Here is a 784-nt window from a genome sequence, read left to right on the forward strand (position 1 = left end):
AAAGTCGATCGATCAGACTATAATAATCTTCTTGTATATGGAAGTTTTGGAAAACAATAAGAATAAATAGCATATTATATATACAAAACTTGGAAATAAATCCTATTCCTTGAGAAAAATTAGCAGATCACAAGTATATAATTAAATTATCGTATCTGTTATACTACATTAATATGCATGCATGCAAATGAATCCATGACTGAAACTACATCTTGAGTTTGGTCTCGCATATGGATTCAACACTCCTAGTAAAAACAAAAACAGATATGTTACACCTGTTATAAACTGTAGCATGCTTCTTGAAGATCTTGAGCAGACTCGTTTTCCCCACCAAAGTAGCCGTCGATGTCAAGTTCAGGCTCCCACTTCCCAAATCAGCAAAAAAATGTGGATTCATCACCAAATTACCAGTCATGAGAGTCACGGAAGTTGTCACGTTAAGCTTGCCGCGTGCCGGAACATATCGTTCCCCTATCAGAGCCTCCCCGACCAGGTCGCCGTGAAAATCAACGTACGCGGTAGTGTTTTTATACCTGAAGCTTGCATAGTTTCGATTCTCGACGGTAAAAACAGTGCCCAGAGTGACATTCGCTGTTGCATTCATCAGCATTGACAAATCAAAGTTTTGGAGGCCTTCGAGGTGGAGGCTGATTCTGGGGTCTTTAGGCTTCAACATGGTAAAAGATAAGGCTACGAGAACAGCGGCAATGAGAACTAAGAAAATCGCCGTTACAGCACAGCATATTTTGAGACCTCTGCGAGAAGTACTTTTGCCAGCAGCCAT

At 40.4% G+C, this 784-nt stretch overlaps 1 protein-coding gene across 1 annotated transcript; it reads right to left on the reverse strand.

The window, feature by feature from the left end:
• Positions 1-205: 205 nt before the first annotated feature.
• LOC108987541 lies at positions 206-784 on the reverse strand. Its single transcript, XM_018960470.2, has one exon. The coding sequence runs from the start codon at positions 782-784 to the stop codon at positions 206-208; it is 579 nt and encodes a 192-aa protein (XP_018816015.2).

The sequence above is a fragment of the Juglans regia genome, chromosome 1 (genome assembly GCF_001411555.2).
Source record: "Juglans regia cultivar Chandler chromosome 1, Walnut 2.0, whole genome shotgun sequence".
Lineage (NCBI taxonomy): Eukaryota > Viridiplantae > Streptophyta > Magnoliopsida > Fagales > Juglandaceae > Juglans > Juglans regia.